Source organism: Chrysochloris asiatica, unplaced genomic scaffold, assembly GCF_000296735.1.
Source record: "Chrysochloris asiatica unplaced genomic scaffold, ChrAsi1.0 scaffold00010, whole genome shotgun sequence".
Lineage (NCBI taxonomy): Eukaryota > Metazoa > Chordata > Mammalia > Afrosoricida > Chrysochloridae > Chrysochloris > Chrysochloris asiatica.
The window spans coordinates 21,354,465-21,370,113 of record NW_006408528.1 but is presented as its reverse complement, the minus strand read 5'-3'; the positions used below and the strand labels follow the sequence as shown (position 1 = coordinate 21,370,113).

General features: G+C 39.1%; 1 protein-coding gene across 1 annotated transcript in view; it reads right to left on the bottom strand.

Annotated features, from left to right (window-relative positions):
- Positions 1-2,363: 2,363 nt before the first annotated feature.
- Positions 2,364-15,649, bottom strand: part of ABCB1 (ATP-binding cassette, sub-family B (MDR/TAP), member 1) — a 127,860-nt gene continuing 114,574 nt past the window's right edge. The window contains exons 26-29 of the mRNA XM_006834398.1: positions 15,194-15,391; positions 7,105-7,311; positions 3,925-4,071; positions 2,364-2,570 (exon numbers count right to left, since the gene is read on the bottom strand). Coding sequence (XP_006834461.1) covers positions 2,364-2,570; positions 3,925-4,071; positions 7,105-7,311; positions 15,194-15,391 — 759 coding nt within the window. The remainder of the gene's footprint in view (positions 2,571-3,924; positions 4,072-7,104; positions 7,312-15,193; positions 15,392-15,649) is intronic.

Below are 15,649 nucleotides of genomic sequence, written 5' to 3'. Positions count from 1 at the left end.
GATTTTAGTGATTAATCCCTTGTCTGACATGTTGTTGCAAAAAAATTTTTCTCATTCTGTGGGCTCCCTTTTTACTCTTTGGTGAAATATTTTGATGCACATAAGTTTCTAATTTTTAATATGTCCTAGCCATCTGTTTTGTCTTGTTTTGTTTGTGCAATTTTGCAATGTTTGATATTAGTCTATGTGTGCCATGTATTAGAACCCTTAAATTTGTCTCTATTCTTTCACTGATGACCTTTATAGTTTTGAGATTTACATTTAGTGCTTTAATGCATTTTGAGTTAGTTTATTGTTTATAGTTGAGTTAATTCATAGCATATGAGCTTCAAAAATAACTATAGAAGACAATTTTACCATTCTTTTTATAGCCCTCAAAAGAACTTTTTTAAAACAGCAAAGTCACATGTAAATAAAGGCATATACACAAATGTTAAGGGAAAAAAAAATTAACTTTTGGAAATAAAAGCAGAGTGACACTGTTTTATACTTATTTTTGTATGAATTTATCTAAATTTTCTACAATAAGCATACTATTTAAAACCTTAAATATTTTACAAAAATATAAAGATGAAAACATAGAAAACAGAATAAAATCTGCATAAATCATTTCTAATTTTGGATATTTTGGAGTATCACAAGTCTTCATATATGCATATACTTATATATTTTAAATAATAAAAGCTATCATCATTGTTCATATCATTTGGCAATCAATTTTCTTTACACAAAAGTAGTTGCTTTGGTAATTTTCTTTCACAATTTACATTAACTATACAGTATGTCATTTTTTGACTGCACCAAAATTTAATTTCTTACTCCTTAATAGATTTCTAAATTTTCAGTAAACAAATAATGTTGCAATAATAATTCTTCTATGTATCTCTTCAACTCCTAGAATTGGAATTCTGTACTGAGGGATATGCACATTTTAATAATATTTCATTTGCATTATCAAATAATGATTGGGGGAAATTATGCAAATGACTAAGTCAAGCAACAAGGATTACCCACACTGGATACTGTCTTTTATTCACTGACAACTTATTAGGTGAGAAAAGACTATTTTGTTTTAATCTGTATTTCTTTGATTATTAAGATCATACATTATTAAGATTTTCTTAAGTATGTCTTCTTTGGCATGTCTTTTTCCCATTTTTCCTTGGAGGCGACAGGGTTTTTTTTTTTTTTTTTTTTAAAGGTTCTTTAGATATTAAGGATATCGACACTGTACAATAAACATGACATAGATTGCTCTCAACTTCTGATTTTCAAGCTTGTTTGTATTTCTTTAGAGCTGATTCTATTTTTTTTTTTCTAATTCAGAGTACTATTCTCCGTGATATATTTTCTTTTTCATCATGTTTATGTAATAATGTATTTAAACTCATGGCACATTTTAAACATCTGCAAACCAGAATGATCGACTTAGGAAAAAGACTGATTACTGGGAAGATTCATTATAAAAGATAAAAAGGAGTAACTTTTTTTCTAAACTCGCAAAAATAAAATCCTTTATTATTTATAAGAGCAATGCAAAGCATTCATTGTACATCAGAATAATATACCCACTGCTGTGAGTCAACTCCAGCTCCCAGCAGCTCTGTAGGATGGAGTGGAGCTGCTCTGGAGGGTCTTTGAGACTGTAATCTGTAAGGAGGCAGACAGAACCAACCCAATGCCTACATGAGTCTCTACATCCACCCCTAAATCTTGTACTGATCTGTGATCAGTTTGGGACTCATCATATGTGGAAATGCATAAATCAGCAGGATCAAGTACAGGAATGAGGCCAGGTGGTTCTATAGGACCCAAAGTGTAAGGATAAATAGAATAAGAATTATTTTAATTGTTTAACCTTACCCATTATTATTTAAACTGTTTAACATTAGTGGGTATTTTTAAATATGCTCTCCCCCTTTTTAAGCAGGTATCATTTGCAATATTCCAATCAGGAGATGATATATTCACAAGCCATGTAAAAGTTTTACTTATAGGCACTAGATATGAACATTTCAGTACTTTTTGCTATTTCGAATCCTTTAACCAGTTACCGTCCAAATAAGAAAATATAAACAGATTTACACACTTCATTTTTAAAAATCTACTTTGAATTATCTTATAAATTTTATAATGCAATGAAAACATTCTTTTCCCCCACTTGATGTTTCTCTTTCTATTCCTTTAACTATGAAGTATCTGAAGACTTGGAACTTGGTGGCATTATCTTCAATTGTGGCAGACAGTGTTAGACAGGTAAGTCTATATGTTTTTTCCCAATGAGTGTTTGCTTTTTAACTTTAATTAAATGCCATATTTAAATGCAAATATTAGAAAATATTAACATTTCATGTGGTCATAGTTCACAAGCGCTTTGCTCCAGCCTGAACATTGACCATTGAAAAATAAATGCCTTTCTGCGCCAGTAGCTGTTGATGTGTGCCATGCTCCTTGATTTTGCCATTCTGAAACACCACTATTAAGTCTGCGCTCTGGATGGTGGAGAGGCGGTGAGCAATCACAATGCAGGTACGGCCTTCTCTGGCTTTGTCCAGCGCTTCTTGGACAACCTGTTCAATAATCACATAAATTAATTCTGATACAAAGAGTCCTCTCCCTTTATTTCCATAACAAGTCAACAAGCTGCAAATTCAGGAAGCCTGAACAAAGGCTTTTTAGATAGGGAACACCTCATAATGGTTGACAACCTGTTTTCTTAAAAGCTCTGTTTGTTCTTTCAGATACCACAAACTCAGTCTTTTCTCTCAAACGGAGAATGATTGTTGAAATTTACCTCTAGGCACAGCCTAGAGATTTTAAGATTGTCTTGCCCTTCCACTTTATCATGCAGTTGCTGAGCTGACACTGTAAAGAGGAAATAGTGTTGTTGTTATGTGCCGTGGAGTCGGTTCCAACTCATAGCAACCCTGTACAGGGTTTCCAAGGCTATAAATCTTTACGGGAGCAGAAAGCCTCATCTTTCTCTCATGGAGCAGCTGGTAGTTTTGAACTGCTGACCCTGAGGTTAGCAGCCCGATTCATAACCATTCTTAGCTCAATACAAAATAATACAGCATTGTTTTTTGGAGTTTAAGTGCTATACAACAAATTTGCTTTGTGCCAGCTTGGTTTTTTGAATGCCGGCTACAAAAAACTGTTTTGTTTAAATTCCACTGAAAGTTGACATGAATAACAATCAACTTATCTGATTAAATTTTGGTCTCTTCATTTTGCTTGCCTCTACAATCAACACTCATGGGGAACATCAGTCGAGAAATCAAACAATATATTACAATAAGCAAATCTGCTGCATAAGACCTGTTGAAAATGTTCAAGAGCTAAAGTACCAGTTTGAGGACTAAGGTGTGCCTTACCCAACCCTTGGATTTTCAATTGCTTCATAGGCATGAGAAAGTTGGACAATGAGTAAAGATGACTGTAGAAGAATTGATGTAATTTAACTTACGGTGTTGGAGAAGAATAACTTATGGTGTTGGAGAAGAATATTAAAAGTACCATGGACTACCAGAAGAACAAACAAATCTGTGCTGGAAGAAGTACAGCCAGAATGCTACTAAGAAGCCAGGATGGCCAGACTTCATCTCTTAATCTTTGGATATGTTACCAGGAGGGACCAGTTCCCGGAAAAGGAAATTACGCTTGGTAAAGTGAAGGGTCAGCAAATAAGAGGAAGACCTCCAATGAGATGGAGTGGCAGCAGCAATGGGCTCAAGCATGGCAACAATTGTGAGTATAGCACAGGATCGAGCAGGGTTTTGTTAAGTGTTGCACACGGGGTGACTATGAGTCAGAACCAACTTGATGGTACTTAACAACAGTAATGCTATGAAAGACAAACGTGTAAGTTAAAGCCTTTGAATGACAACTGATTCAAAGTGTGAATGAATCCAATTTAATCCTTACCTTTTCACTTTCTGTATCCAGAGCTGATGTAGCTTCATCCAGGAGCAAAATATGAGGCTGTCTAACGAGGGCTCGAGCTATGGCAATACGCTGTTTCTGGCCACCAGAGAGCTGAGTTCCTTTGTCTCCTACTCTGGTGTTATATTTCTGCAAATAAGGTTTTATTATTATTAAAAGCAGAACTGATGAAAAGTCCTTAAAGAAAATAAAATAACTTTCAACAAAAGAAAAACCACCAAAAATGTGTTAGGTTCAGAAACTAAAAATGGGTTGACAAAAGAGTTAAACAGTACTGAAAAGCTTTAAATGGCATGTTTACCTCTCTTCTTAAAAACAGGTGTTTTTTTGAGTTTGAAAAGTATACATTTTAGTATAAATAAGCCAACACTTTTATGAAGAAGAATATTATTGCAATGTTAGTCTCAGTTATCTGATTTCTTATGTTTTGGACGAAGATTGGTAGCAGAAAGTTTGATGTTACACCTTGAAGGTCATTTTCCTAATAACCAGCAGGTGGCACTGTGCATTATTTAAAAAAGAAAGGGAATTGCTCATTCTTGGGATGGAGCCAGCTTCTGGGTGTCTGTTTTCATAAAACTATCTCCAGAGCTCTGATAGCATCGTGGTTACGAATCGGGCTGTGAGCAAGATCAGCAGTTTGAAACTACCAACCCTATACAGGCTTGCTATGAGCTGGAAATTACTTGACAGTACTTAACAACAATAGAATCTCCAATGCTTAAAGAAGTTTGTTGTTGTTGTTGTTATGTGCCATTGAGTCGATTCCGACCCATAGCGACCCTGTATAGGGTTTCCGTGGGTGTAAATCCTTACGGGAGTAGAAAGCCTCATCTTTCTCCCGCGGTGCAGCTGGTAGTTTCGAACCGCTGACCTTAATGAATGCTAAATAATTCTACATTGATATCTAACTCTGAAAGCAGAATTAATTTTCACTTTTAGAATTCTTTCTAAATCTCTTACACTGTTCTCCGTAATTGTCAATAAATATTCACTAAGAAAATAGGAACAAGATTTAAAGGACAAATAGGAAGAGCAGAAATGTGATGTGACACCATGCGTAACCTAGAGAATAATATTATCTTCTTACTTTCAGTCCTTGCCAGGCTGAAATTTTAGCAAACTTGTGGCCTCTGATTCTCATACTCAGAGATAGACTTTGAAATTTATGTTCTTTATCTTTGTTTCTGTTCAGTGCCATTTAGTCAATTCCAACTCATAGCAACCCTGTATAGGGTTTCTGAGGAGCAGCTGGTAGGTTTGAACCACTACCCTTGTGGTTCACAGTCCAGCACATATCCTATAGCACCACACCAGAGTCCATGTTCTCTATGTTGTTGTTGTTAAATGTCATCAAGTTGGTTCTGACCCATAGCAACCCTGTATAGGGTTTCTGAGAAGCAGCTGGTAAACTCGAACTGCTGGCCTTGTGGTTCAAATTGACTTTGCAGTCCAGTGCACTAACCCACAGCACCACACTTAGGAGATATCCTGTTGAGGCAGGTAAACGCAGTGCTCTAGCCTTGTAGGAAGGACGCAGCCTTGTAGGAAGGTGACCAGACCAGCCTCCTGAAGAGTAAGGGAAATTCTGACATTAATCACTCAGGAGAAGTGGACCCTTAGACAGGAAACAGGCTGTGGAGGAGTCATGAGCCTACAGGTGTGATCTAGTGAGTTCAGGAGCCCAGAAATGGGGGCGGGTGTGTGTGTGTGTGTGTGTGTATAGAAATGCTAGCTGCCAAGATATATCATTTGATAAGTATGATTATCATTTTTCTTTGTGTTGCTTTTTTGTTACCCCTTTGCCTAAACCAGTAGCCTCTGCATCGATTCCAACTCATGGTGAGCCCATATATGCGCAAGAAGAACTGTGCTCCACTGGCTTTTTCAATGGCTGGTTTTTTTGGAGTAGATTACCAGACCTTCCTTCTAAGGTGCCACAGGGTGGGCTCAATCCTGCCACCTTTAGTTTAGGCACCTAGATTTTTAACTGTTTACACTACCCAGAGACTGCACTCCTTAACCTCACTCACTGCCACCTAGTCGATTCCGACTGAGAACAACCCTGTATAGGGTCTGTAGTTTTTTTGTTGTGAAGTGTTTTTAATGTTCCAGCCTCCACAAGAGTCATTTATTTCAATTATCTCTTGCTGGATTACAGGCCTCAGGCAACAGTCATCCGAACAAGACACTAAGGAAGAGATGGCTCTGAGGAAATGCTACACTAGCTGGTATCGCTGCCACTCCTCCCCAAGAGGATCTTTCCTCCCCTCCTGGGTGAAGCTACTTTTTGTGGGGCAGGAGCACTTCCTTACAGTACGAAAACAATCTGTGAAAACAGGTGAAGACAGATTTGCTGACTGCTGGAGATGCACTTAAAACAACACAAAACCCCCAAACCATAAAGAAGCCTAAGAGAAGGTGAGAGGTTCCTGGCATCCATCTTCCTAGGAGGCTTTTAGAGGACATCCAATGGACAATAGCCCAGGAACTTTTTAACTCAGGAAGCTGGGATTGGGGCCCACGTAATGTGCAATTATATCTGCAATTAGATGACAGACACCATGTTTACTCCAGGACCTCAGCCTTATTTAGAGAGCTTTTATTCTGACCTGGGTCCAACTGTCTGGCCTGGCCTGACTTCAGATTAAGGTTTGAAGCTTGGAGGAGAATGTAAGAAAGTAGAATGAAAGTCAGGAGAAACACAGGTTTCAATGTGTTTCTCAGGAGATTAGAAGCAGCTAGAGGTCTCTCCACAGGTAGAGACCAAATGCTGCATTAAGTATTGTGCTTGGGCTTGAAGGGAAAGCCCTCCCTGACATGTAGAATCTTCCGAAGGTATGAAGGGGGATGCAGCTTCAAGTCTACAGGATTAGCACCTACAGAACTGTTTCACTTCTACTCTCAGAAAGCTTCTCTCCCTTAAAGCTGAATCGGTCTAATAAATACTTCCATTCCCTTTCTCACTGGAAGAGTGGGGGCAAAAAGGTAAATATAACACTGAATGGGGTCAGGCAGGATGCGTGGTCCAAAGTTTGTGTATGTGGAGGTGTCTTTTAGAATTTTTCTTTTCTCCTTTGGGAAGTTGGCCCTGTAGAACTCAAACTCTAAGCCAATGTGATGCTACATGCTTCTGGAGCTCCTAATCTGGGAGAGACTTACGTCAGGCAGCGTCTCGATGAAGGGGTGTATGTTGGCCTCCTTGGCTGCCTGCACAATCTCTTCCTGTGACACGGCCCTGCTATTGTCTCCGTAGGCGATGTTTTCACTGATGCTGCAGTCAAACAGGATGGGCTCCTGGGATACAATACCCAGGTGGGCTCGGAGCCACTGCACATTCAGATGCTTGATTTCTTTGTCATCAATTAGCTGAAAACACAAGTTTACAGATCCGTTTTATGGCCAGGACTCTTAGAATTTAGCAAAATTAACAACATTAAAACTGTCAAAATACTGTGATATTAAAGTTCTATTTTATTTTTTTAATTTTGGTTTATCAAGTCACTTGAACAAGGTCCGAATTGTAGGTATAGAAGAACCAGCATGTTTCTTAGGTTTTAACCGTGCTTCTTCCAATGACTATGTGACCTTGTGCAAGTAAACATGTATATTTACTCATGCATATGATAGGCTGACTAATAATGTTACACCTTCTTCCTCCCAAAGCTATCCATGTTCTAATCCCTGGAATCTGTAGAAGAGGAAATTAGGTTACAGATAGAATTAAGGATGCTAATAAACTGACCTTAAAATAAGACATGATTCTCATGGGTTTTTTTGGAGGGGTAGGGGTGAGTCCTATGCAATCACTGAGTTTTTAATTGTGGAAGCAGGAGGGAACAGAGTGAGTGTTTCCTAGGAAGATTAGACTGGCCGTTGCTCACACTGAAGATGGAGGAAGGGGCTGAGGAACTAAAAATGTGGGCAGCCTCTAGAGGCTAGAAAATGCAAAGAAAAAGATTCTCTCCTGGAACCTCCAGGAAGGAACAAAGCCCTGGTGACACCTTGCTTTTAGTCCACTGAAACCCATTTTGGACTTCTGGCCTAATTGTTGTTGTTGTTAAGTACCATCGAGTCGATTCCAACCCATAGCGACCCTGTATGGCATTACAAAGGAGCAGATGGTGATCTTGAACCACCGACCTTGTAGTTCAAACGACTTTACCGTCTGACACATTAGATCACAGCTTCTCATGAGGACACTAGCACTATATAAAATAACTAAACTGTGCAGTTTTATGTCACTAAGATGGTCATAATTTGTTACAGCTACAAGAGGAAACTAATACAATGTGTCAACTGGGATATACCTTGACATCCTCATTCTTATATCTCAACATTTCACCAGCAAAGTGGTCAAGATTGGAATGGAAATAAATAACTGCTAGTGTAGTGCTGTAGGGTAAGCAGTGAACTGCTAATCTCAAGGTTGGTAGTTCAAACTCACCAGCCTCTCCTCAGAAGCACTATACAGGGTTGCTGTGAGTTGGGACCAATTTGACAGCACTTCTCAACAACATGATCATATAACAGAGATGGGAAGTTAAAGGTTTCTCTTTGGACTTATTTGGGTTAGGTAGGATCAGGCTTTGAGGGATCAGGTGGAATAAAAATTCACATGGTTGTTGTTGTTAAGTGCCATCAAGTCAGTTCTGACTCATAGTGACTCTGTATAGGGTTTCCAAGGAGCAGTTGGTGAATTTGAACTGTCAACTTTGTGGTTCAAACTGACCTTGTGGTCCAGTGCTTTGTGCCACAGTACCACACTGGGATTCCAAGGGTGGGAGAGTGGCTGTATATTTCTAACTAGTTGTTGATCTTGGGAAAGTGAATTTCTCTAAGACTTCATTTCCTTATGTGTAAAATAAGAGTGATGATTAGCACTAAGGATTAAATGACACTGAGTCACTACTCAAGGACTGTCAGCCATTCTAGCTGTAAGTATGATGTATTGTTGTTATTGTTAGGTGCCACTTAGTTGGTTCTGGACTCATAGTGACCCTGTATAGGGTTGCATAGATGGATGAAAGCATGGATGGACATCCAGAATTCAGAATCAAATAAATAAGCAAAGAGGCTGTCCTTTCTCCAGTGATCTGGCTTTCTGAATTATCCTGCAGTAGGCTGGAGAGTGCCTCTACAGCCTTGCTCTTAAAAACCCTTACCCTTTGGTGCTGACAAAGCTACCCAATAAATCTACTCTGCCACAGAACTCTGGTGTGCAAGTGAGAGAGGGGCCCATCACCTCTGAAGAAGACACCAGTGATTCAGCAGCACTTGGGTTATGTGCTTCAAGCTGTTTTTCCAGCAATGGTGGCTAAGTATGTACTGAGCCATACATACTCTGTATCACGTTTGCTAGTCCAGTGCTTCTGGGAGACAGCTGACCAGGGTCAGGGTACAATCTTTGCTCTAGTTATAGAGCTTCTGTTTGTGAAGTTGACAGATGCAGGATGGAGAGAAAGCACAGTCATCACCTAGTTAATAACAAGCTCAGTTGCCATGGAGACTCTTCCACACATCTATGCTCCAGGCTGCCTTACAGTGCTAATAAGTGAAAGTGCAAAGTAGAAGGTGGGGAGAGGTGGTAGCAACAATACAAGGATGCGGCTAAACAGATCTTGTTAGCTGGAACACTGTATTTGAGAAATGGAAATTTGAGGGAAAAGGAGTTGTTTTTATTTTTCCAGCCAAATATCCCTGGGAAGAAAAGAGACAGCCTAAGGAATATAATCACAGACAAATCTGAATTCTTAACTGTTGTTAAGTACTGTCCAATCAATTCTGACTCATAGCAACTTTGTATGACTTTCTCTATTGTAGATTATTAAATCTACTGCTTGTCTTCATAGCACAAGTAATCAAAAGTTAAATATAGGTTCAAAACCCTATCCATCGTCACTATGAGTTGGAACAAACTTGACAGCATTTATCACCAACAACAACATGTATATTTACTCTCAAATAATAATACATTTAAAAACTGATCACTGATTATATTTTAGGCTCTGTGATAAGCACGTTTCAAGCATTCTCTTGTTTAATCTTCACAACAACTTCTGTGAGGTAGGTTTTTTATTTCCATTTTATAGATAAGAAAAGGAGTGCAATTATGTAACTTGCACAAGGTCATGTAGTCATTGGAGGAGGCAGGATTAGAGCTAAATATTATGGGTTGAGTTCGGGTAATACAACCGTTTCAGAATAGATAAATATTTTCTGTCCTCCTTCCTGGCCCAGGCACCCACTAAGTTATATACATACAATGACAACAAGGTTTTAACTGTATCCTAAAGGGGATAGATGACTCTGACAGTGGTGTATGGGCTAGACCAAACAGGAAAGCAATGGAAGAACAGGGAAATATGCAAATCAAGGATTTAATAGTGAAGCTATGTAAATGCTTGAGGTCCTGGTGTGGCACTGTAGAATAAGTACTGGACTCCAAGGTTGTTGTTGTTAAGTACCATGGAGTCAGCTCCAACTCATAGTGACCCTGAATAGGGTTTCCAAGGTTGTAAATCTTTACGGGAGCAGAAAGCCTCATCTTTCTCCAGCAGAACAGCTGGTAGTTTCGAACTGCCAACCTTGAGGTTAGCAGCCCAATTCGTAAGCACTATGCTACCAGAGCTCCAATTCAAGTCCACCAATTGCTCTTTGGAAACCCTATACAGGGTTGCAATGAGTCAGAACCTACTCCACTGCACTGAAAAACAACAGCAATGCAAATGCTGGGAGTAGAACAGTGTCTGGGTAGGGAAGGAGACCAGACTACAGTCAGAAAGCTCATCCATACAATAAATAAGCATCAATGGAAATGACTCCATGGCACATAACAACAACATGGTAAATTGCCTATAGAAAATATTGAGGAAAAGGAAGATAATATTTTAAAGGTTCCAGTATTTTGCTGTGATTTTTTTTTCTATGTAAATATTGAATTTTGTACCTAATTTTGTATTCTTTTAACTGTTGTTAAGTGCCATCAAGCCAATTTCAACTTACAGTGTCCCTACATAGGGTTCCTGAGGAGCAGCTGATAGGTTTGAACCACTAATCTTGTGATTAGCAGTCCAGTGCTTATCCTACAGTAGGAGTTCTCTGACCTCACAAAACTTGGATCCTTCCCTTTTCATCATTTTACAGATTGTTTTGTTGTTTGAAAATTCTCTACAATTTACCTGCAACATCTTCCTTCAAACCATTAAGTTCAATTGTTTCCAAACTATGATTAGCATTAGAATCTCCTGGGAGAAACTATAAAAGGCCAGGTTGTAGTCTCCTTGGATGAGTTAGGGGGACTTCGCTAGTTCTTTTGACCAGTATGCTACACACCAAAGTTTGAAAATCACCACTCCAGGTCAGTGTTTCTCAAAATATGATGCATGACCTTCTGTTGGTTATGACCCTTTTCCTCAGGGTTAAATCCTTTCTTCAATTCTTATGATCACACGATGTTCAAATCCAGAAGCTTATTTTTCATGATAATAAAAACTAATTATTAGTAACTAGCTGATTTATCAAGAGTTACTAATGATATTTATTTAAAAATTGGTACACTGAGAAATGGAAATTTGAGAATTTATTGAGGCCACTTCTGTTAATAAATCAGCCTGCTGTGCATCTTTTGGTAATATTTGAAAGCTTCAGTACAAATGCACAGAAGTAGACAATGGGTATTCCTGCAGTACATGAGAAGACTTAGTCATCAATGCATTATCAGTGTTATCTTGAAATAGCTATTTTCTTATTCACTCAAATTTTCATATTCTTCTGTGTCTCTGCCCTTCAATATACATCAGGGAACTGCGAGAGGCCAACAATACTTCTCAGACTCCTTTGGTTCTAAAAGTAATTATGTTCTATCAGTGAGATGTGCTAAGTAAAATCTGGAGGCAGTAGGCAACTCTCCCTTAGAAACAGTTGTACACATGCTGATAGACGGGACTTTCTGCAATGCCAAGACTCTTCTCCTCAGGTTTGGAACAACTATGGCATTAGCAGAATTTTCTGCAGCTTCCATGACACAAGACTGCAGTTGCAGTGCTGTGATCTTAAAGTCTAAGAGCAGCTCTCTTTGCTCCCAGTCTTCTAGTCCTTCAAACGATTTTGAAGGTATCTAATCCCCTGTATTACATAATATTATCCACTCAAAATCCCTAGCTTGGTTTGTTTCTTACAGTGAACCTAACTACTATTGCTCATGTTTTAAATTATGCTCTCCTGGGGTTATGTATTTGTAGGATTACCTTTACTTTCTGTTCATGTGCTGTTTGCCACTGTTGTCTTCAATTTTAACAATGTTATCACAGAAAAAAATTTCTCCCACTAGAAAAGGATTATGAGTTCAGTAGAGAGGTCATGGGACTTATTTATATGTTTACTTTGGTCTTTACTAAATGGGTTGTGGATTCCTGGTGTGGCATGTGGGTTAGTGCACTGGACTGCAAAGTCGGTTTGAACCGCGAGGTCGGTGCTTCAAGCTCACCAGCCGTTCCTTGGAAGCTATATACAGGGTCACTATGGGTCAGAACTGACTCGACAGCACCGAACAATAACAACAAACAGGTTATGATCACAGAAATTTGAGAGCTATTACTTAAATTTAATTTCTTATTTCAGTCAAGCTGACCTATTTACTGCACCGTGAAATAATCACTTAACAACTGCAGCTCATATCATTCTCCTGCACAGAATACCTTTTTGACCACTCAACCTTACGCAAATGCTCCCTATCCCTTAAGAATCAGGTCTAGGTCTATGGAGGTCTAATCTAAGTCATGGAAGTCTCTCTTCTAAAGTCTTATAAGATCTCCCCACCATATGACTCATTTGACAATGAATAATACTGGATGTAATATTCACTGTTACTGTTAGGTGCCATTGCATTGGTTCCAACTCATAGCTGCAACTGCCCAGTCCTGTGCCATCCACACAATCATTATGGGTAATAAGCCCAGTGATGCAGCCACTGTATCAATCCATCTTCCTCTTTTACGTTAACCCTTTACTTTACCAAACAAGCATGACATACTTCTCCAGGGACTAGCCCCTCCAGATAACAAGTCCAACATACTTGAGACAAAGCCTCTTTCTTCCTCACTTCAAATAAGCATTCTGACTGTACTTCTTCCAATCAAGGCTTGTTTGTTCTCAAGACAGTCCATGGACTATTTAATATGGATATATTATAACAATATGCACATGCCTCATCTCCTTAGGCAAGGGCAGGCACCACATGCAATGTCTTCTCATTACAGGACAACATTTAACATGCTGTGCCTGTTGAGGACCACAATCAGTGCCTGAGGAGTAACATATCCTCCTGTAATTGCTTCATTTCTCCATGAGGTCTTCATTTAGAGTCCTTTGCTCAAACATTCACTCCAAAATCAAAGTATAAAAGAAGAATTTATAGCAAATATAGAAAAAGGTATTTAAAAATAAGGAACAAAGTTTATTATTCAAGGATGGACTGAGTAAATGCTTGGATACAGTAAAGGGTCTTATAACAATAATAAGGAGCTCTGGTAGCGTAGTGGTTACGAATTGGGCTGCGAACCTTAAGGTCAGCAGTTCGACACTACCAGCCGCTCCGCGGGAGAAAGATGAGGCTTTCTACTCCCGTAAGGATTTACACCCTCGGAAACCCTGTACAGGGTAGCTATGAGTTGGAACCGACTCAACGGCACTTAACAACAACAACAACATAACAATAATTATTGTAGGGATGTCTAAAGAGCCCTGGACTAGAGTTGGAAATTTGTATTTCTGCTTTGATCACTAATACGACTATGGCTCTTTTGGCACCAATTCGCACCATACAGACAGTACTAAAAGCAGACATCCATTTGGATTAGTCACTGCCCATGTCAAACCCACTGCTGTCAAGTCTGTTCTGACACACAGACTGTAGACTAGGACGGCCCCATAGGGTTTCCAAGGCTGTAATCTTTATGCAAACAGACTGCTACATTTTTATCAATGGAGTGGCTGGTAGGAATCAATAACCCATATCACCCATGAAAATAGCTGGTAACTAAGGTCCTGCATAATGAAAATGTTACTTTAAATTCTGTTCCTTTCTTATTTATTTACCAATTTTCTTTTATGTTGTTGTTGTTAAGTACCACTGAGTTGGTTCTGACTCATAGTGACCCTGTATAGGGTTTCTGAGGAGCAGCTGGTGAGCTTGAACTGCCAACCTTGAGATTCAAACCAACCTTACAGTCCAGCGCACTATCCCGCAGCACCACACCACTCCCTTCAGAACTTGTTTCTCATCCCTCTGTACCTGAGATGGTCCCTGACAGGCACTCAGTAAAGGTTTATTGCATGCTGAATGAATAAATCTGATCCTTCAGGGGGAGAAAAGGCAATTCCTTCAGTTTCTTTATTCATCTCCCAAATTAGTTCAGCTCATTTCTTTTTTTTTCCTTACAAGTTATTTCTATATCTCTCTACATCATTGGTTAATGGTTTTATCTCATCCAGTCATAAAAATGCTCAAGATTCATCTTCCTGAAAACTTTCCCTGGACTGTTTCTCCATTTAATCATTTCTTATCTGCTTTTTCTTTCAATCTTTTTGACCATCTGTACTTACTTAGGACTTGTGCAGCCCTGCAGGATAAGCCCTAGACTGTTAGCCCCAAGGTTCACAGTTTAAACCCATTAGTCACTCCTTGGAAACCCTATACAGGGTTGCTATCAGTTGAATTCAACTTGATGGCACATAGCAACAGCAATATTATACCTTACCCATGTTAAACTGTTTTCTACTAATACTACTTCTCTGAAAATAATTTAAAATGTTGGAAATGAACTATTAATTGCCAAATTTTAACATATCTTTTCAGTTTCCATCTTACCCTGTCTCTCCATAGTATTTGTCCTTGCTGGCTACCTTTTTCTTCTTAAAACACTCTCCACCATTGGCTTCCATTTTAATTGTCTCTCCTAATGCCCCTCCTATGTTTCTGGATAATTCACTTTTTTGCTAACTCTTCTCATATAAACTGAAACCTAACCAAAGCAAGGGAAGTGGTGGGAAGAAGGCTGCTCAGAGTGAAGAGTTGAGCATTCTTGAGAGAGGGGTTGGGGCAAACAGCACACAGCTTGGAGATGTATCTAAGATGTCAGACTTTAATCAGGGTCACTGTTAAAATGTTTGAAAAATCATGGCTTATAATCAAGAGTTAAATTTTTCCAGTCATTTATATAGGCTGAGCTGATCGTGAATGGGTACTCACCACTCTTCCAGCCAAGGGGTCGTAGAACCGCTCAAGGAGCTGGACCACTGTGCTTTTCCCACAGCCACTGCTGCCCACCAGGGCCAGTGTCTGGCCCTTCTTCACCTGGAGACTCAGCCCCTGGAGCACTGGGATGTCTGGCCGAGTAGGATAGTTGAACACGACTTCATTAAATGTTACATTTCCTTCCAACTTATCCTAGAATCAGAGTCACATTAAATTTGATTACTGCAATATTAAAAACACATGATATCCCTCTACCACCCGGTATCAGAAGTTGATGAACTTGTGTTACACTCAGGGCTTTAAATTGGTTCTTCTTGGTTTGGTCATGGCCAGTGACTTGAAACTGGAATGGACCTGAATCCATATAATGTGGGTGAACCCGAATAGAAAATATTATGGTCAAAGCCCTGGAATGGGAAACTTGGAAGATATATCATGAACCCTTTCAGG